This window comes from Buceros rhinoceros, unplaced genomic scaffold (genome assembly GCF_000710305.1).
Source record: "Buceros rhinoceros silvestris isolate BGI_N320 unplaced genomic scaffold, ASM71030v1 scaffold33450, whole genome shotgun sequence".
In the NCBI taxonomy this organism is placed as follows: Eukaryota; Metazoa; Chordata; class Aves; order Bucerotiformes; family Bucerotidae; genus Buceros; species Buceros rhinoceros.
Window position 1 is genome coordinate 1 of NW_010390719.1, and position 18,120 is coordinate 18,120.

At 39.7% G+C, this 18,120-nt stretch overlaps 1 protein-coding gene across 1 annotated transcript; it reads left to right on the forward strand.

The window, feature by feature from the left end:
- Positions 1 to 3,106: 3,106 nt before the first annotated feature.
- Positions 3,107 to 17,161, forward strand: ICK (intestinal cell (MAK-like) kinase). Its single transcript, XM_010138843.1, has 10 exons — positions 3,107 to 3,365; positions 5,227 to 5,281; positions 6,563 to 6,684; positions 8,657 to 8,736; positions 11,201 to 11,333; positions 11,739 to 11,910; positions 12,272 to 12,439; positions 14,850 to 15,143; positions 16,172 to 16,362; positions 17,005 to 17,161. The coding sequence occupies exons 1-10, from the start codon at positions 3,265 to 3,267 to the stop codon at positions 17,159 to 17,161; spliced, it is 1,473 nt and encodes a 490-aa protein (XP_010137145.1). The 5' UTR covers positions 3,107 to 3,264.
- Positions 17,162 to 18,120: the final 959 nt, after the last annotated feature.

Below are 18,120 nucleotides of genomic sequence, written 5' to 3' on the forward strand. Positions count from 1 at the left end.
CGTCGCTCGCCTCCCCGCCATCTCATAGATGCTCCGGATCCTCCTGCTGCCGAGGGGCTCATGACCCCACTGCTCCCTCCTTGCTTTTCAGCTCATAGGGCACCCCGAAGCCTTTTGTAACGAACATAAACAGCGGCTGCCGGGACAGCATCGATTGAAACCAGCGGCTTTAAACCACGCTTTTCTCTGTGCATCCTGCATCCTGGTAACACCTCCGGGTCATTGCCGACGCTCACAGCTAATTGTAAAAGGCACTTGCTGATTGTTTACTGTTTGCGTTTCTCGGCTTTGGCAGAGGGTGAGACAGTTTCACTTTCAGTTCTCAGCGCTGCAGTCCTTCAAACCGAGCGGTTACTTACTTAAAGCGTACATAAACAAAATAGTAAGTTTGTGTTAGAGTCGGAAGGTAGTCTTGATACATTAAATTAGGCTTGCTTTTCAAGGGGCTTTGCGGGCTGATTTCTGTGGGAAAGAAAATGTTTATATGTAAGTTAAAGTCTGAACAGGGTATTACGATACAGTGAAAATAAGGCTTTTAATTTTTTTCTGTTTAGTATCAGCACATTCTTTTACTCCAGAACAGTTTTGCAGTTTGAATTTACATCCTCTAACAAAGTGAATTTGCCTAGGCTGTAGTCCTATACTGGGATCCAGACTAGATTATACATGTTATAGCTCTGCTAACTGCTTATCAGAGACTTGTGCCCTTTTCAGTGATTTCAGTGGGACTCTGCTTAGGCGAAACAGTCTACAGATTAAGATTTAGTTTATTCCTATAGTTGAAGGTGAGAGAGAGCAGAAGGTGATAAAAACAGAACATAAATCTTGCAAAATAAAATAGATTTTAAAAAAATCTTCGCTGTTAAGTGCAACAAGAAACGGTACTGATTTAATTAACCAAAGAAGACTTTATTTAGGTTTTGTTCAGTGGATTTTCATACAGGTGGACTTGCGCTTCTGTGTGAACTACGTTAACTTCTGTACATCCTGTCATGTTTTTAACATGTGTTCCTCACCGAAGTCTGTATTTTCTAACTGTCTTCTCTGGGTTCTTTGAGACCCCTTCTGGCCTCAGAAATAATTAAATTTTGGTCTGTTTTGGTCTTGTTTGACAGCAGAGCTGGAATCACAAAGATAAGTCCTGGCAGGTTATGTGAAAATTGATGGCTGTGGAGAAGGGCTTATCCCCAGTAAGGAAAAGGCAGTTATGTTGGCCATTTCATCTGTTCAAGAGACATCTATCCATGGTGTTCGTTGGTGATGATTACTAGCAAGGTCATGTGCTAGCAGTGTTACTCAATTTTTGGTTTGCTGTGGTTATCAAACGTGAGGCAAAGATGCTGCACTGTGCAGTCAAAGTCCCCTGAAAAGGGATATGAGAATGGTAAGCCACGGGCAGCATAACGATCTGTGAACTGAAAGCCATCACATCTATTAGGATTACAATTTCAGAACACTATCATTAGCGGGATATGTTCTGAAAAATCCACAAGTTCCATCTGTTTAAATTTGAAGTTTCAAAGTAAATTTTATACATGTATATTTTATATACATATTATTTTTTTGTATGCTAATGAATATTACGTTTTCAATCTAGGAGATCATGCAAAGTTTTGTTGTTTGAAATTTTCGCCAAGGTTCTGAATAAAGGGCTGGGAGACAAGCTTCTGAGTTGCCATCCAGACACTGACCATCTGGAGTAACCCAAGCTTCTTAACCTGGAGGCAGAACTTTGCTTAAACATAGCTTTATGCTATGCAGGTACGCAGCAAAAAAACAGCCAAAAAGCAACTGGTGCTGCAGAGCGCCACTCTTACAGGTGGGCTCTGTGTCCCTTGGCAAGTAGTACAAAATGTGGGTTAGGTCTCTAATTGAAGGTGCTCAGTTGTGGTTCTCTCTAGTCGTGGGTGGAGAGAAACGAGTACTGCTAGAGGGCAATTCTGCCTGCCTGTCTCAGACACTAGCCAGTGTCTAAGACAGTGGTAGAGACATGCTGTTTCTTTCTCATATGCAATGTGTAAAATTGTCCAAAGGTCTCCTAAAATGGTAGTTCCTAATTTTTGTTTTTTTCTATATCAGTGGGGCTAATAGGCTTAGAAGACTTTGAAAACAAAGGATCTTCATGACATCTTACATCTACAGGAGTGTGGCCCAGTGTTGATATCAGTTCAGAGTTCAAACAACACCATCCTGTTACTTTTAAAATCATAATTTGGTTTTGTGAAATAAGGCAAGATGGAGGAAAGATTTAAGGCTGCTAAAAAAAAATATGGAAATGTAGTTTAAATGCAGGTTACAGAAGGCAAAAGTCACAAGCCATGAATATTGCTGGCTTCTTAGAGTTGAAGAGAAAGAGAATGCACGGACTAAACCCTTGTTGCAGGGAAATTCTCTTTTATTTCAAATGTATGGTTAATTTACATAGATCACATTTGTTTTAAACTAAAGTGTAGACAATACTAGCAACAATTATATTAAATGAGGGAGTGAGAACCTTTTCACTTTATTATCTAGCATTGTGTTGTTCATGCAGTGTCAGGACAAAAGGTTGGATAGATAGTCTGATATAGCCACTACTTCTAGAGAGTGATTCATGCTTAGGGCTACTGTGCTGAAATACATTTGGTCTTATCTGATGTGAATATAATATTCTTCCTCTGAAGACCTTGTTTAAGGGAATAAATATGGCTGTATCTTTCACATAGGACCTTAGGAAAGTCGTAAAGTTAATTTAATTGATGTCGGTATGACTTGTGAGATGGTGACTTATGTATCTGATAATTTGGCTAGAACAGATACCCTTCTATCTTAATACTTCATTTTTCTGATAGCAAACTATTTTCTCCAAGCTATGAGACTTTATCCTCTGCTTTTAGTAATAGATTCTCCCATTAGAGCTGCCTGCAAGCTTGCCAAAAAATACCTCTACCTTTAGCGTAAGAGTGGATTAACATACCCAGATACAGGCTGGCCCTTTTTGGTGAGCAACCAAGACAAGTGTTTGTGTATAATTTACAAGGATTATCTCTTGGAGGAGGATGGAGTCTGCAAACGAGCAATCTCGGAAGGCTATAGAAATCAAACGGATTATGCTCTGTGCTTTCAGACCAAAGGCTAAATCTTGAAAACATGATTCCTGCAACTGTTCACACTGTCCTGAGTGCTCTATATTTATGCTGCCACAGAAAGAACTGGTTACACTTGGAGGAGAAGCAAACAAAACGCTAAGGATTGAAATGTGCCTGCAGCTAAAGTATCCTCATCATGAATAGGTACATAACTATCAGACAGCTTGGTGATGGGACCTATGGCTCTGTCCTCCTAGGGAGAAGCATTGAATCTGGAGAGCTAATCGCCATTAAAAAGTAAGTGTTTTAATTTGTCACTGACAGGTTTTTCCATTCTATAGTCTGCATCACTGGGTTGTGTTGGTTTGGTTACTTCACATTCCCTGCAGCATTTGTATTGGAGTTGTATTGGACAGCACGAAAAGCTCAAGTTCCTTGGGTCCTCCAAAGCCCCAGAAGAAGATAAAGAGGGTGAGATATATAGGCTTATCATAGCGGTGCTCTGCTACTATGTGCAGTCAAACATGTATATTATTTTGCATATTCTGCAATGCTGCTTTGGAATCTGCAGCCCCTTCCCTGCTGCTTGCGTGGAACATAATTTCATGGTCTGATTTCCAGTTTAGTGTTAATACTGCAGTAATAATTAACACAATGGGTCTCATTGTGCATTGTCTGTATCTTGATATGCTGTCTTTATTGGCCATTAGAGCTTTAAGATTTTCTTAAAATTCCTTGAGAAATCCTCTTGATTTTCTCTGCTACTTCAGTGGTCACCTCTGTTTGTAAATGGGTTATTTGTCGTATTTGTGAGATGGCTTTAAGTATTGCAGGCACCTTCCTGAAATACCGACCATGGCCCAGGGATGTACTTGTCAAAAGAGCTTTCAGTACAATGCTGTTTTGTATGAAGAGTCAGTAGCTTGCTTTAGCAACTTTCTAAATCTTCTGTGCTGAGGATATTTTTGCTGTATCAAATCTTGCCAGAGGCACCTTTGATTTTCATTTTGCAACGTGGTAGAAACTCAAAAATTTCAGAACAAACCAGAAGATGGGACTCTCTTAGTTTACACGTTAATGCCAACCCATTATTAAGAACAGAAATGGCTTGGTGGCTGAACACAGAAGACAGTAACTGCAAAAACACTACTTATACAGAAAAACTAATGCGGATCCCTTCACAAAATGAAGAGCTTGTAGTTCTTAAACTATTCTAAGAACTGATTTCAAACTGGGAACTTGCTACAATAATAAGTAATACTGAATTAGCATTAAAGTCTGACAAAGACTCAGATCTTTAGAGGGTGCCTAACTCCCTCTGAAATTGAGATTCAGCAGCTGGATATTTTTGCAAGTATAATATATGCTTTTCTGTGTGCGTTCGTGTGAGCCTTCATCCTGTTGGTCCTAAAGCACAGTTATGTGTGGAAGAACTGAGTCATAATCAAAATGTGTATGAACAAATAGGACCATACGTTACCCACAAATACTGCTTTCAGAGTTATAGTCTGGCTTGGGAGAAAACAGATCTTCCATACAGTTTGTTTCCTTTAAAGCAGAGTTGCTTATAAGCTTGAAAGGGAAGGCAGAATTCAAAAAGCAGCTGGCATGGTAGGTGTGAACTAGGGAGAGGGAAACACAGGGAGCAGTGGACACTGAAGAATGGAGAAATACAACTTAGAGGAGAAAGGTATTGAAATTACAGAGAAATCAAAATACAGAGAAGAGGAGCAAGAAGAATATGATAAATGTGGAGACCCAGTGAAGTGATTTAATTTGGCCTTCATTAGATTTGTTTCAAAACAGTCTGAGCTGTTCATAACTGTCGTGACCCTTATTCTTTTTACAGTTAGACTCTTCTCCACCACACTGTGTACTGGAAAGAAAAATAGCAGACCCTGACTTGTTAAAGGCTCTGAAAATTTTGCAGCAAGATATATATACTTATGTGAAAAAAAGGAATCCTGTGTAATAGTAATGCTGTAAAATTCTGTTAGAGTGTACCTTGTCTGGAGATGTAAAGTTTTTTGACAAAGGAGATAACACCTTGTATTTTGATGGGAGAACTGAATTGTTACGATGTGATGAGACTTACGGGTTTAAGAACCGGCTGATGTTGACCATATATTAATCATTTTTTCCCCCTTTACTGTTGTAGAATGAAGAGAAAGTTTTATTCCTGGGAAGAATGCATGAACCTTCGAGAAGTTAAGGTACTTGTTTCATTTAGTGGTTAACTTTAAATTAGATGATCCCTGACATACTTTGGGGTAATATCAAATTCTTTCCATTCCTTTATCAAAAACTCCCCCCAATATGAGCTGTGGCATATGGCATACAGTTCTGTTTGCCAGCTCTGCATTCAAACAGAGTGTCTGTAGTCTTCTAAAAGTTCTTGTTAAAATTCTGTAGTCTTACAAAAATTCATTTTGTTGTAGAAATCTGCTTTCTCTTTGCAGTGAGGTGTGCGTGAGAGAGCTTTCCTGTCACAAAACATGGAGTTGATTGGTGTTTGTTTTTCAGAGCTCGAGAACACGTGCCCTTTGCACAGCAATAACCTTTGTGCATGCAGGAGTTTCTGGATAGTTGGTTTGGGGGCAGGCATTTAGCATGAAATTCTGACACCAGCAGAGCTTTAGGGGTATGTTCTATGGATCTCCCATAATTTCTAGCTCTTACTAGCACTGTTGCATACATGCAGAAAATGTAAGTCACCTTTCTTACAGTACCACATATTGGTACTCCGTTGCTACAGCAAGAATGAATATAGAATACACTGAAAATCCAAAAAGAAGGGGGAACAAAGACCCAAATATGCTAACTTTTGCTGGGATAGAGTTAATTTTCTTCATAACAGCTTGTGTGGGACTATTTTGGATTTGTGACCAAAACAGTGTTGGTAACGCAGGGATATTTTAGTTATTGCTGAGTAGTGCTAGCACAACCTCAAGCCTTCTCTGTTTTTCATGCTTGCCCCCCAATGAGTGGGCTGGGGCTGGGGAAGAGGCTGGGAGGGGACACAGCCAGGTCAGCTGACCCCAGCCGACCAAAGCGAAATGCCATAGGACACTGTGCTCAGCAGTAAAAGCTGGAGGAAGGAGGAGGAAGCAGGGGCGTTTGGAGTTTGTCTTCCCAAGTAACTGTTCCATGTGATAGAGCCCTGCTGTCCTGAACATGGCCTGCTGATGGGAAGCAGCAATTGAATTCCTTGTTTGTTTTGCTTGGGTGTGCAGCTTTTGCTTTACCTATTAAACTGCCTTTATCTCAACCCATGAATTTTCTCACTGGCTTTTTGAATGACTAGCACATTCAATTGCGATTTATGTTGTATATGTATCTGGTAATACTTGAATCTGGTCTTTGGTTTTTTAATCTGGTCTTTGTTCTCAGAGCTGTCTGATCATTATAAAATATTGAAGAGGTTTTGAAGCCTTTTTTTCTTTTTTGTTGGAGTAAGAACTTTGTACAATCCTGTTTGTATTTTCTGTTTCTAGTCTTTGAAGAAATTAAACCATGACAATGTAGTAAAGCTGAAAGAAGTTATCAGGGAAAATGATCACCTGTATTTTGTATTTGAATACATGAAGGAAAATCTTTATCAGTTAATGAAAGAAAGGTATGTAACAGCATCACCCATTTCTGATATAAATTAATTACTCACATAATGTGATTGTAACATGCCTGTTACTTTTCAAAGGACTTTGGATAATTTCTTGAGGTTTAGATCACTATGGCTTAAAGCTGTGTGCTGCAGTGGGAGCTGTGGCTGTCACCTTTGAGCACCTATTTCAGACATTTTAGTGAGAGTTTCCAGTGTCTCCTCCCAAATTAGCCTGGCAGGTAAGTAGGGCATTCTTTTGAGAGCTGGGAACTGTAAACTTTTAACAGCCCTCATGCTGTGGAGGCATTGAACGTAGAACTTTTGATTTCTAGGTAAGTACTCCAACTGGCAATGCTTTTTCTAGTAGAGGGTGGTATCACCGCCTCTTATGTAATGGCTTCCTCAAATTAATGAATAAATAAAAAGTGGTTGAAATGGTGATCATTAAGGGTCAAATTCTGCATTGCTTCTAGGGATTTTTTTTTTTTACTTTGCAATATGAACTGACGTGTCCAAAGACTGCCTATTTTACTTGTCAGCATTCTCAGTAAAATCTATCTTTTTTTTTTATATTTGCTGGAGCATTAATAAAGTCTTAATTTTAGCCTTTGAGGCATGGGAGTGTCCTCCAGAGGATGATTTGGGGCAAAATAGCTCCCTGCTTTGCATTGTTCTCTGAGAGGGCCATTTTCTCTCTGTGGACCTTAAAATCAGCCTGGGAGGTGATGGCAATCTTACTTAACAAAGTAATGATATCGTTATAATACATCTCTGTGAATACTACATGAAATACCTTTTTAAGCATAAAATTACTATGCATACACAGCTATGGAACAGCTTTAAATTGGTCACATATATATGGATGCTGATTTTTAATTTTGTGAAATGATGAACCTTAAAAACAGTTCAAGTACATAACATATAAACCAATTATCTTTAGGAATTTCTTAGAAGTGCTTTATAGATCCTACCTCCTTACGAAAACAAAAAGGGCAGATGTCTGTGTGAGCGTTCATATTCTCTACAGTTTAGCTAGGCCTTGGATGGTTAAACATTACATAAATCAAACCTTTAAGAATGTGATTTATTTAGCAAATAAGTCTTACTTAAAATTGCCAGTCTTGCTGGAAGGGACTGTAGAGGAAATATGACTCTCTTTCTGCTGTAATTAAAAAAATAAGCAAACAAATACGCAAAGCTGACTCTTAGTAGCTGATCTCACTTCTGAAATATGTGGTGGTCATTTTTTTTTAATCAAGCTCAGGAAATTGAATAAGGCCCAGGCTATCATCTTCCTTTACTGTTTGTCTCTTTCTGAATAAAATTGTCACTGATTTCCACCACAACACATCTCTACGGTGTTTTGGCACGTGCAGAGGCAGCTGGTACAGACCTGTTTTGTCAGAAACCTCTCTTGGTGAGAGGAGGTTTAAACTCCCTGCTGTGTCCAATCTCCTCATCTGAATGTTAGGAGGATAAGAACCTCTTATTTTCAGTGGTAGCAGATGAGACTGGTTTTTTTCAGATAACAGAAGAGAAAGAAGTGGTCTATCAGCTGTTAGATATTAACAAGAGAAAGTCAGAAGTATGGCTTTCCTGTGCTCTAGCAGAGAGGTCAGAAGAAACTGAATGAAAAGCACTAAATTAACATGAGCCCTTGCTATTTTGAGGAGTGTGCCTCATGACCTGTACATGTTAAGGTTTGTTCATTTTGGCCAATTTTCTTTCTTTTGTTTTCTTTCCCTTTTTTCACTTTCACTGTCCCACATACTCTTAACATGATGTTAAATAGTCTTAGTATAATGTAATATGGCAGTTCTGCAGATACTGTGTTAATTTTATTGGAGAGATAAACTGCATGAGAATACTTAAAATATATCTAGCAGTTTTATTGTCATTGTTCTCTCTTGTCTCTCATTCATTAGGTATCATAAGCTAAGGTGTGAACTAAATCATTAATATTTATTTTTTGCCTTTTATCCCACAGAAACAAACTGTTTCCTGAGTCTACAGTTAGGAATATCATGCGTCAGATCCTGGAAGGGCTTGCATTTATCCATAAGCATGGTAGGTTATGTTTTAGCTGTAAATGTTTTGAATTCGGGTCAGATAATGTCTGTGTAAGTTTTAAAATGGGTAGAACAACAACTAGATTACTAACATTGGTAAAAGAAGTGACCCAAAGAATGGCACTATGTGAGAGATTCTGATTATTGAAAATATCTTTGTGTTATAGTTGACTGATATTTTAGTCTGGAGGTTTGCTCATTTCTTTTACTGTAGATTGCTTCTTTCTCAAACTGGCTGCTGGCCACTTTCTAAAATGCATCTGATGTTAACAGGCACATTTCTGAATAAGTTTAGAACTCCCCTGAGATTGAGAGTAAAGGAAAAATTACTCTTTTCTCAAGTTACACACAGGTACCTGAACAAAATGGACAGTCTATGCATAGTAGTAAAGTCTGAGTGACAAACAGCTTTCACTGCATGGCCTTCTAACTGATTTTTACAATAATGATAAAAGCTAAAGCTGGTATACCAGCCAATAGTAACAAGAGCCATGTAACTAATAAAAACCTACTTACTGTAATGATAACTTCCTCACCATATTTTGCTGCCCACTGTAATTCTGCCTGCTAAATATGCTGTAGCGAATGTTGCTGGTCAGCTCTTGGAGTTCATCAGAAGAGAACATCGGTGACCTATGTCCTGCAAATGAAAGGCTTGTAGAACCAGCATTTCAGTTCACTTGAAGAACACATTTGTTTTGTAAAACATTTTCAAGCTAATGGCTTTATTCTCTATTCTGATGGGGCTTGGATACTCTTCTAACCCAGAATAGAAATTCCAGTCCATTCCAGTGAGATACAAAATATTTAAAAACAGAAAAATAATGATTTATTTTCAAAACTCTGTCACCTTTTTTTAATAAATTGTCAAATGGATCACAACCTTTTGGAGTTTCACTTTTTCAGAGTCAAATGGATCACAACCTTTTACTCCCATTTAACTGACTGTAGTTGTAAAGAATGAATAATTTTCTATCAAAACAGTCATGTTCACTGACGTGCTACACACTGGACTGATATTTCTACCAAGATGTTATAAATCTGTAGTTAGAAGGATCAGACAACTCACAGCAAGCCCGACAGGCTGATCTTGATGGTCTTGTGACTTACCGTGTGAGTCTGGGTGTCCCCAGACGCTCTCTGCATAAGTTTTGGAAAACTCACATGAACATTTTTTCCATCTCTTTGTTTCTCTATTCTGCTTCTGTATGGCGCAGAAATGCTTGTCAAGTAAACTTTCTATTTTCTTTGTCCATCCAAACTCTGAGCATCTTTTTGTGTTTGAAGACACGATTGCTCTTTTCACAAGTTTGCCATTAAATAAATTGTCTTCAAAGCATTCTGTTGGTGCATTGCATGTCTATACAGCAAAATACAGAAGTGATTGTACTGAATGCTAAAAACAACCTTGGTTGCTCAGTCTGGCTCTTTCCATAAAGAGGCTGGTTCAAACTGACAACAGAACATCTACTTAGTACCGCACAGAACAATGTAACCTGTTCGTTGTTAGAAATGTGCACCACTTTGTCTTTAATGCTGTCACGCATTAATCTAACAAACAAAAGTTAATATACTGGACAGTGCGGACACATCTTCTGTGAATGTTTATTCTGTTCTCTGTGTGAGCCTATTCAAGGCCATGGAAAAAACTAAGCGTGTTGGAAGATCTTTGCAAAGGAGGTCATAGAGCTCTGGTAAGATACTACAGAGGGAGCCGTATGTAGGAAACAGTAGTCTCTGATGCCTGCAAGAAAAAAGCATAAGGACTAATTTCCAGACTAAGGCTGGAAGCAAATTTCAGAGACAGTAGTCAGTAATATTCTAGCCCACTTTCCTCATTTGTATTGAAAAAGCACTTGCCAAATGCTCTTTTGTGATCAAGTTTTGATGAATGCAGAGACCACTAAAAAATATGCTGAGATCCTCTGTCTGATAGGGCAATAGGTAACAGATTATTGTGCAGATTATTACGTTCTCAGATTTAAAAACAAACTACCAAAGTGTTAAAAAAAAAAGTTACCACATATTTTAATCTGTATTCTCTTAAGAGAACTTCTTGTAATTGTAAAGTAATTGTAATTTGTAAAAATAATTTTTTCGATGTTTTCATTGCACAGTTGCGAACACAATTAGAATGAAACTGGCATTCAAATCATGTAAATTTTATGTTAAAGATGTGTCACTTCAAAGGGAGCTATCTGACTGAATGCTCTGAAATAATAATTATATTTAATTAATGATAATTAATAATAATGAATAGAAGGCAGTCAACTTCTGAATACTGTTCTTGAGAGTCTGACTAAGCGACTGACTAGCTCTGTAGATCACGTAAGACTTTGGGCTCTGTGTTGCGCTATTCAAGCTTCTGCAGTAAGAACTAAAGTGAAAAAATCCAGGTGGAAAATAAAGCTACAGCTGGGGGTGGCATTGCAATGCACATCAATATTTCATTTGAATTTTAGGGTTCTTCCACAGAGATTTGAAACCTGAAAATCTCCTTTGCATGGGACCAGAACTTGTGAAAATAGCAGACTTTGGCTTAGCCCGAGAAATCCGATCTAGACCTCCTTACACAGATTATGTATCCACAAGATGGTAAGTGCTCACCTACATTGTGTGAAACCTGTAATAAAGCGTTCAAAGAAGTATTATGCTTGTGCTGAACGTAATACGACTTTTGATGCCTCTTTGTTCAGCTTTTGTTTGATCTTGGCATAATTTGAAAAGCTTCCATTAGTTCAAGACAGGTGGCAGTAGCACAGGAACAACAGGGGAACCTGATAAGGCAGGTGGGAAACGCGGGGATTGCTGCATGTCAGGAAGGTGTAATAGAGCTTACAAGAGATGATGTAGGTTTTACTTCCTCATTCTAGAAAAAATAAGAAGTGTTATGTATAGGATAGGAGCTTCTTAAGGGATATTTGTTCTTAACAGCAAAGAAGGAAGAGCTGAATGTTAATTGTCAGGATTTGTTTCTTTTTTTTTTCCTCTCTCTTATAGGTACAGGGCTCCTGAAGTTCTTCTGAGATCCACCAGCTATAGTTCTCCCATAGATATTTGGGCTGTTGGTTGTATAATGGCAGAAGTTTACACACTGAGGCCTCTCTTCCCAGGCGCCAGTGAAATTGATACTATATTCAAAATTTGCCAAGTCTTGGGGACGCCAAAGAAGGTAGCTATGACATTCCACATTGCAGTAATACTAGAGGTGTTCTACAATACAGGATGGCACAATAGCATTAAGGATAAAAATAATTTTCATGCTTACTGCTATTGTGTGTTATTGATCTCAGATATTGTAAACTAAAGTAATACTTATATTCTGTGAAATAAACATTTTGTAATTATGCTATAGGAGAGAAAGAGGAGAAATTTAGAGAAGAAATAGACCCTTGAACAGTAAAGTCATCAGACTGTGATTTCATTGGGTGGAAATTTAATTTTCTCTTGCATATTGCTTATAAACCTATGGTTTAAGAGATTAAACTATGGTATTTTACAGCAGAACTTCCTTTGTGCTTGGATTCTTCCAGAATGACTGGCCTGAAGGCTACCAACTTTCAGCCTCCATGAATTTTCGCTGGCCTCAGTGTGTACCTAACAACCTAAAAACCCTCATACCTAATGCTAGCAGTGAAGCAGTGCAGCTCATGAGAGACATGCTGCAGTGGGACCCCAAAAAGCGGCCAACTGCTAGTCAGGTTCGGTTTTGTTTTCTTTTCCTCACATCTGTGTATGTTGCTTCCGTTCACTGAGAGACACCCTTTATAGACATTTAACAGTTGCTCAGGGGTGCAGTTCTTAGAAGGGAGAAGAGCAGAAGCCAAAACCGACTTGCAAGATAAAGGGGAGTAATTAAAAGGGAGTAACTGATTTTCTACATACAACATCAACTGCATGGGGTGGTGCTCAATCAAGTGTGTGGCTGCGGTGTCTATAAGTACACCTGAATTAAGTATAATCCAGTTGCTGTGAATAGCGGCAGAGTGAAGGTATGATGTACAACTGAAGGCTGTCAATCTATTCTTTCATTGCTGTTGGTACATGCCACAGAATCACCCCATAGTTGGGTTGGAAGGGGCCTCCTGTCCTAGGCAACATGCCAGTTCTGTCACCCTCACAGTGAAAAAAAGTGTTTCCTGATGTTCAGAGAGAACTTCCTGTGGTTTAAGTTGTGCCCTTTGCCTCTGGTCCTGTCATTGGGCACTACCGAAAAGAGCCTGGCTCTGTTGTCTTTGCACCTTCTCTTCGGGCACTTGCATACTTTGATGCTGAACCTTCTCGAGGCTGAACAGTCCCAGCATTCTTAGTCTTTCTTTTTATGCGAGATGCTCTGATCCCTTAATAATTTTCTTGGCTCTTTGCTGGGCTTTCTCTATTTTGTCCATCCGTCTGTTCTGCTGGGAAGACCAGAACTGGACACAGCACTCCAGTGCTGGCTTCACCAGTGCTGAGCAGAGGGAAGGATCACCGCCCTCGACCTGCTGGCAAAACTCCTCCTCATGCAGCCCAGGATACCATTAGCCTTCTTTGCAGCAAGGGCATATTGGTAGATCATGTTCAACTTGGTGTCTACCAAGTTCTTTTCTGCAGAGTTGTTTTCCAGGTGGCTGATCCCAGTATGTACTGGTGCATGGGGTTGTTCACCCTCAGGTGCAGGACTTTGTATTTCCCATTTTTTAACTTGATGAGGGTCCTGCCAGCCCACTTCTCCACCTTGCCAAGGTCCTTCTGGATGGCAACACAATCCTCTGCTGTATCAGCCATTCCTTCCAGTTTTGTGCTATCAGCAAACTTGCTGAAGGTACACTCTGCACCACCATCAACATCGTTAATGGAGATCTTGAACGGTATTTGCCCCAGCATGGACCTCTGGGGTACACTGATATTTGCTGGCCTCCAAACAGACTTTGATCCATTGATCACCACCCCCTGGGCCTGGCTGTTCAGCCAGCTTTCAAAATCCACCTCATTGCCTGCTCATCCAGCCCAGTGTTACCTGGATAAAGCTAGCTTATGCAAGGCTGTTTGCAGGGCAGTCTCAGCTCAATTGCACTGTAGATATGTCCCAACATCCTGTACATGAGCATAGCTCAAGTCATCAATATTGCACATATAATGGTCCAGTTGATGTTACTGATGGGAGCCACTGATTTCAGCTATCAGTACTGTAGTGGTAGTACCCAACTAGTGCAATGAGCAGGGCATCTTTTGAAAAACAGATGTTGATTCTGGGTTCAAATCTGACTTGACTTCAACAGGACCGTAGCTGAACCTTTGTGATTATATCAAACCTTCAGCATAAGTTGTAATAAAAAGCTTTAAAATTAATTAAAACAGTTAAAGTAAAATAGATTAAGAACTTGGAAAGGTAATGAAAAGGAAAAAATACTGACTATAACTTGGTATTAAGAGCCATTAACAAATGTTTTACAGTAAGATACAAATATGGTGAGGAATCTGAGCTTTTAGAAGGTTTTTGCAGTGAGAGGTCTTTGGGAAGGGAAGATGAGTATACCTGAAACAGCAAGATAGGCAGAGATGAATTGCCTTTACTGACAACTCCTTAATTACTTGTAAAGTAGGGTAAAGATATTTTTTACCAACATGTCTTCCAAAGAAGAGAGGCTACTTTTCATAAGGGTTATATTTCTTTCCCTTGATTCAGTCTTGGAATTGGGGAACAGAAGAGATGGGTTATCTCTGGTGTCATTGAAGTCTTGATGGCCAAATCTGTGATAACAGGTGTGTGTGTGTGTGTGTGTTTGCACACACACACACACGAGGAGACGGCACATGATGAGGTTCTAGATGTCATAATGCCTCTAGATGTCATATACCTGGTTCAGTAGGTTCTACTTTTGCAGAACCTTTTCTTTTTGTGCAAGCCCACAGAGGATTTGATGATGTGGTAACTGTTGAAACTTTTCCGCTATTGCAGAATTAACCTGAAGTGGAGTGTGCTCACTAGAATCTAGTGTTGAGAGAGAGAGAGATCTTGTGGTGTTTCCCACCCCAGAAAGAAGTAAATTTGTACTGCTACACAGGGCTAGGTTAGGTTAAAAACTTGGGTTTCTTAAGTTGGATCCTAACATGTTCATTACGTTTTAGGCACTTCGATATCCATACTTCCAGGCTGGGCATGCCCTGGGCATTCAGGAACTGGGGAAGCAGAGGGAACTCCATAATAAATCGTCTCTGCATGTTAAGCCTGTCCCTCCAGCACAACCTCCTCCAAAACCTCACACCCGCATTTCATCAAGGCCTTTTCAGCAAAGCACTTCTCAGCATTTGGTGTACCCATATAAGGCAGACAGTTCTGGGGCTGAACATAGTAACTACTTACTGGAGGACAAGTCCAACCAAGTTCTTCTGCCTGCAATTTACAATAAGGTTCCTCAGCAGGTAAAGGTCCGTCTAGCATAAGATACACTGCCTGATTTGTCTTTAATTGTGTTTCTTTTTCTTGTTCTCTTTCAAGCTTCTTATACTTACTAATGGGACAGGAAATGGGAATAAAGAATAGGTATAACTTTCTGCTGGAACTGGAAGTTACTCTTTTGAAATCTAAATCAAATTGCTCTAAAGGTAGCAAATTGATTTTTCAAAGCCATTTTATGCTTTGCTTTGTTGAAAAGCATCACTTAAAGGATGACACTGTGATTTCATACGAGTAAAAAGGGTGTTCAGTAGTCAGAATAGTAACAGGATTGATGCCAAACAGAAAAGTATTAAGTTAAATAGCATTGAAATGAGAGGGAGGGGGGGTTATTGCCTTCATCCACTTCAGGCATCCGGTTTATGTATCTGAGAAAGAATGGATTCTTCTGTCAGCGTAAGAACTTAATATTTCTGTTGATGGTACAAGGAGGCTGGATTCCTAGATGGCAAGAGCAGACAGTGTGAATGCTGCTACTAAGAGATCAGTCTTACTTAGGGTCTGTACTGTCCGTGTGCAGAGTCACACAAAGTTGAAATGTACTGATAAGCTTAAATGGCTGGAGATACACAGTTTTGTACCTGTGCTGTCCTGCAAGAAAAATACTTTTTATAAATGTCTAGGCACAGGCTTGTGGAAACATGAACTTGTATGCAGTTCTGTACTCCCAAGATGGGTCAAGAAATAAAAATCAAGCATGAGCTAATTGTTTGGAAGTTTTGTAGTTAAATATAGATAGAGTTGGAATTGAGACCTAAGCAATGTATTCTTCTGTCAGTGCAAGGTATTACAGGATGAAACATAGAAGATATGTAATAATGTCTACCTACTACAGATGGTGTTCTTAGCACGTTTAGTGAAAGGTTAGAGTTCTGTTGTTACAGCTCTCCTACCACTCATACTCTTTGAAACAGGAAAAAAAGTCCTCTTTGCTCCTGTCACTTGGTTTATGGTATAAGTGTGTGGTTTTGTTTCTTATCCATCTTTGTAACAGAAAACATCTGCTGGGACTGAGAATATAAATGGTGAACTTAAATCAAAAACTAGGCGAAGATGGGGACATCTTGCTAGAGCAGTGAAGAGTTCTGAAGACTGGGATGACTTGGAAGAGCTTGATTTTGGCTCTTCCATCACGAGGATGGAGTTGAAAAACAAGAAGAAGCAAAGTGATGAAACTCTTTGTAGGTATGTCGGTTTCTTTTAAGTCCACGTACTGTTTGGTCTTATTTTCTTAGGCTTTGGCTCTTTTTTCATAATGTTGCTCTTTATGCTTTTCTGTGGATCTAGAAACTTATAGCCAGGCTGGTGAAGGACATGCAGCTTCTCTCACTCCTGCTTTGCCTTGGCTGCGTGTTGAACACTGATGTTTGAGTTGCAAAACATTTTTGGATGGACAGAGCATCCTTCTACACAAGGCCTTGTTTGTTTTTCACCACTAAAAATGCTGTTTAGCTTGAGTCTTCCCAAGTTAATCTTTGAATATATACTGTCTATTTCACATATATAAATACATATTCCACACATATGAACTGTTTTGGGTCACTCTAAGCTGCAGTTTCCATTAATCATACACAGTAGAGAAAAACTTACTGAGTTGTTTGTAAAACCTTTAAGAGAGATATATAAGGGAACTAGAATAAAAAATTTGGTTTTCAGGTACGCTCGTATGTCTTCGGGTTGAAAATATTCCTTGCGGTCTGTGTTTATGCTGTAGCAAACACAGTATGGGGGGCTGATTCCTGGAGATGGGATGGAGATGTGAATGCCAACTGTGGATAAACATATGCTATAAGAATTGGACTAAGTGTAGCAATTTCTGGGTTATAGATTTGAAAGCATTTTGGACCTGAAGCCTTCAGAGCCTGGAGGCTCTGGCAGCAGCGCACCTTCCTATGCGACCTTTCCACGGCAGGACACTCCCACATTGCGAGTTTCTGCAGGAAGGCAACACTACTTGAGACATCCTAGATATCTACCCGGTTAGTAAAAAATACTTGGTTTTCTTCCTGTAATTCCAACTATGGTATGGAAGTCATCGGTTCATTGGGCTTTATCTTTTGAGCTTAAAGAAAATGAGGAGAGCAAGAGCTTTACTTAAGTAGATACAAACTACATTCTAGCAGTCTAGCAACTGTGATAAATGCTGGTTACAAGAAGGGGACAGGATTATTGGTACTTATTCCTCTATTTAATTATTTCATTTCTATTTTATAGATTGATTCTATTTTATAGTTTGAAGTGTGTTAGAAAATGTCTGTTAATCATAGAATCATCTGTTTGGAAGAGACCTATAAGATCATCAAGTCCAACCACTCACCCTGCACTGCCAGGGTCCCTAAACTGTGTCCCTCAGCACCACATCCACGTGGCTTTTAAACACCTCCAGGGATGGGGACTCCACCACCTCCCTGGGCAGCCCATTCCAATGCTTCACAACCCTCTCTGCAAAGAAATTTTTCCTGATATCTAATTTAAATTTCCCCTGGCGCAACCTAAGGCCATTTCCTCTCGTCCTGTCATTCTTAACATGGGAGAAGAGACCAACCCCCACCTCCCCACAACCTCCTTTCAGGAGAGTTGTAGAGAGTGATAAGGTCTCCCCTCAGCTTCCTCTTCTCCAGACTAAACATTCCCAGTTCCCTCAGCCGCTCCTCATAAGACAAGTTCTCCAAACCCTTCACTAGATTAGTTGCCCTTCTCTGAACCTGCTCCAGCACCTCAACGTCCTTCTTGAAGTGAGGGGCCCAAAACTGGACACAGTACTCAAGGTGTGGCCTCAGTTGTGTTGAGTACAGGGGGACAATCACTTCCCTCCTCCTGCTGGCCACAGTATTTCTGATACAAGCCAAGATGCCATTGGCTTTCTTGGCTGCTTGGGCACACTGCTGGCTCGTGTTCAATTGACTGTCAATCAGCATCCCCAGGTCCTTCTCTGCTGTGCAG